At 43.1% G+C, this 2,549-nt stretch overlaps 1 protein-coding gene across 1 annotated transcript; it reads left to right on the top strand.

Annotated features, from left to right (window-relative positions):
- The first annotated feature begins 9 nt into the window (after window positions 1-9).
- LOC125529410 lies at window positions 10-1,826 on the top strand. The gene is made up of 4 exons (XM_048693821.1): window positions 10-346; window positions 433-630; window positions 706-985; window positions 1,538-1,826. The coding sequence occupies exons 1-4, from the start codon at window positions 209-211 to the stop codon at window positions 1,567-1,569; spliced, it is 648 nt and encodes a 215-aa protein (XP_048549778.1). The 5' UTR covers window positions 10-208; the 3' UTR covers window positions 1,570-1,826.
- Window positions 1,827-2,549: the final 723 nt, after the last annotated feature.

The following is a 2,549-nucleotide window of genomic DNA, read 5'->3' on the forward strand; positions in this document are numbered from 1 at the left end:
CCGCCACTGCCCGCGCCTGCGCACGCTCCGGCTCGGCGGCTTCTTGTTTGACCAAGGCGACCTGAGGGTCAACTCGGCGTCGCTGCAGGAGCTGGCCGTGGACCGCGAGAGCGGGCTGACACACCGCGTCGACATCGTCGCCCCCGCGCTCAAGCAATTGTCCGTGTCCTTGATAGCCACAGAGGTCAGCATCTCCGTCTTGGCTCCAATGGTGGAGAAGGTCTCGTGGCACTGCTGCTACAGGGCGGGGTCTGTTACCTTTGGTCTTTGGGAGCTTGAGCAGGTCTCTCTAGAGACCTCAGAGAGCCAAGGACAGCTCCCTTCGCTGCAGATTCATGCCTCCATAGTATGTCTCCTCTCCTGCTCTCAATTTACTGCGATGGAGTAACCAAAAAATATTATCTGTATAAGTATCCTTCAATTACTTTTCAGTTCCGGTCAAATTTCCCCGGCGAGGCGATCAGCTTCACGCAAGAGATAGTGAAGCATATGGTTGTTGCCTTCTCCGCTCTGGAGCTTCATCTCGAAACAATCGGGCATGTTTTTGGAGCAATTGTGTTTCTTCTCCTTGGAATGAATCGGATTCGTCCAGCTGTGCGGAGGCTTAAGCTCGTCCTATGGAGAACATCGGTAATTCTCAGCTCTGATTACGTATCTCAGTAATGTACATTGTGTAGTAGTAATTCACATTTTTTTTGGTTTTAGGTGAGAGAAAGATGCCTACCGAATTGTCCATGTCAGCCCATGGACTGGAGATCCCAAACTGTCTCCTTTACTCATCTCCAAGAAGTGGAGATCACTGGCTTTGAAGGGGCGGGTCATGAGTTTGATTTCTTAAAATTGATGCTCGGATGTTCTCCGGCACTTAAAAAAATGACTTTGAAGCTGTCACGTGATGTGTGGTCAAGGGAACATAGACGCACAATAATAAACGACATCTTCAAGGCGTATCCTTCCGTGCAATGCTATGTTTATCTTTGCTCTGGTAAGTGTATGTTCTGCGTGCTCTGTTAATCCTTTTAGGTTTTGTTGAAGCCTAATGCCAACTTAAGTTAGTGCTTATGCTTTTCAAGTTCTGAACATAGACATGCCAATTACAAAGTCTGGCTGCACATGTGTATCCCTGTAATTAGCTCAATATGATATCTTACTGCTTAACCTATGCGCACACATCCTCACATCTATATTACTACGGAATTGGCAGTAATTAGTTTGATCTCCTTAGCACAGGCTCCCTTACCATGGTTGCTCCTTTTGTTTTATGCAATCCTCTGTTACTCACGACCTTCTGTTCTGCTTTGGATATGCATTCAGTAGCCAAAATGGGTTTCTAAATTAGCTGAAGCGAACTAGTTGTCTCATCTGAATTTTACGGGCATTCGGGTTTGGTATAAACTATAATTTCCTGTTAAATTCTGTTTTAAGAATTAATTTGCTAATTTCCCTTTGCCAGTTGCCAACAATCTTTGCTGACCTAACCACTATACACTATACTGAATTATTGACCAGAGCTTGTTTCAATTTGCCTCTTCCTCAGGGTTCATGCATGGCTACCAAAATTATGACTGACATGATCCTCATCCATACCTCTGCAAATTCTTTGGTTCACATCCGCAAGATCATCCTTTCCCATGCTGAGAAACTCCATACATTTTGCGTAGTTTCTGGAGTACTTTTGCTTGGTTGCTTTAACCGATTAACTTAAGTGAATTGTGTAGTGCTTGCCATGCCAATCAATCATGGATGTGATATATTATATTTGGCCAACCTTTCTCAATACTCATGTGCTCCTACTGATTCTGCTAAGCAGCGGTTCTAAATGTCGACACCATGTGTTTCTTCAACAAAACTAGATAAATCTGCAGAGGATGTTCAGTTTACTTGCATCACTTCGACAGTTGAATATAACTAAGAGTGCGTGCTGCTCAGCTTACTGGTGCAGCAAACCAGGCAAATTACTGGAACCAAATGGTGTTATAAGGAGTTGGCCATCGTCGGAAATGATGATCTTGTCAATGTACAACATGAATCCACTATCTGGAGGATGAAAATCTTGTCCACAAACAATTTTGATTGGCATGCTTGATACGGTACATGCATGCTAGTGCAGGGGCATTATATGAGCAAAGATTGTTGCTGCTGGCAAATATAATGCAACACATACCAAGAGACAAAAATCAGCATCAACAATAATTCGCTTCTCAGTAAGGACCAAAATTTTAAATAGCTAGCATAGCGGCAGCCATAGAATGTGCTAAATTGTACATGGTGTTGTTTAGCATGATGCCCCTCAAAACGCTATAGCGAGGTCGCTATTTCAAACTTTAGTGATGATTGAGTAAAAAATAATGTCATTCAATTAGTTTGACTGAATTTGAGAAGATGCTAGATATAATTATTCCAAAGAATATACTCCCTCTATCACAGTTTAAAGGGCGTATCTTCAAAACCAGAATTTTTCACAATTAGAGGGAAATAGGGCGCATGTCATTAATTAGCCTATTAACTGCATCGTTTTGGGAGGAATTAGCTCCTTCCGTTTACCTTCC

This window comes from Triticum urartu, unplaced genomic scaffold, assembly GCF_003073215.2.
Source record: "Triticum urartu cultivar G1812 unplaced genomic scaffold, Tu2.1 TuUngrouped_contig_5581, whole genome shotgun sequence".
Classification (NCBI taxonomy): Eukaryota; Viridiplantae; Streptophyta; class Magnoliopsida; order Poales; family Poaceae; genus Triticum; species Triticum urartu.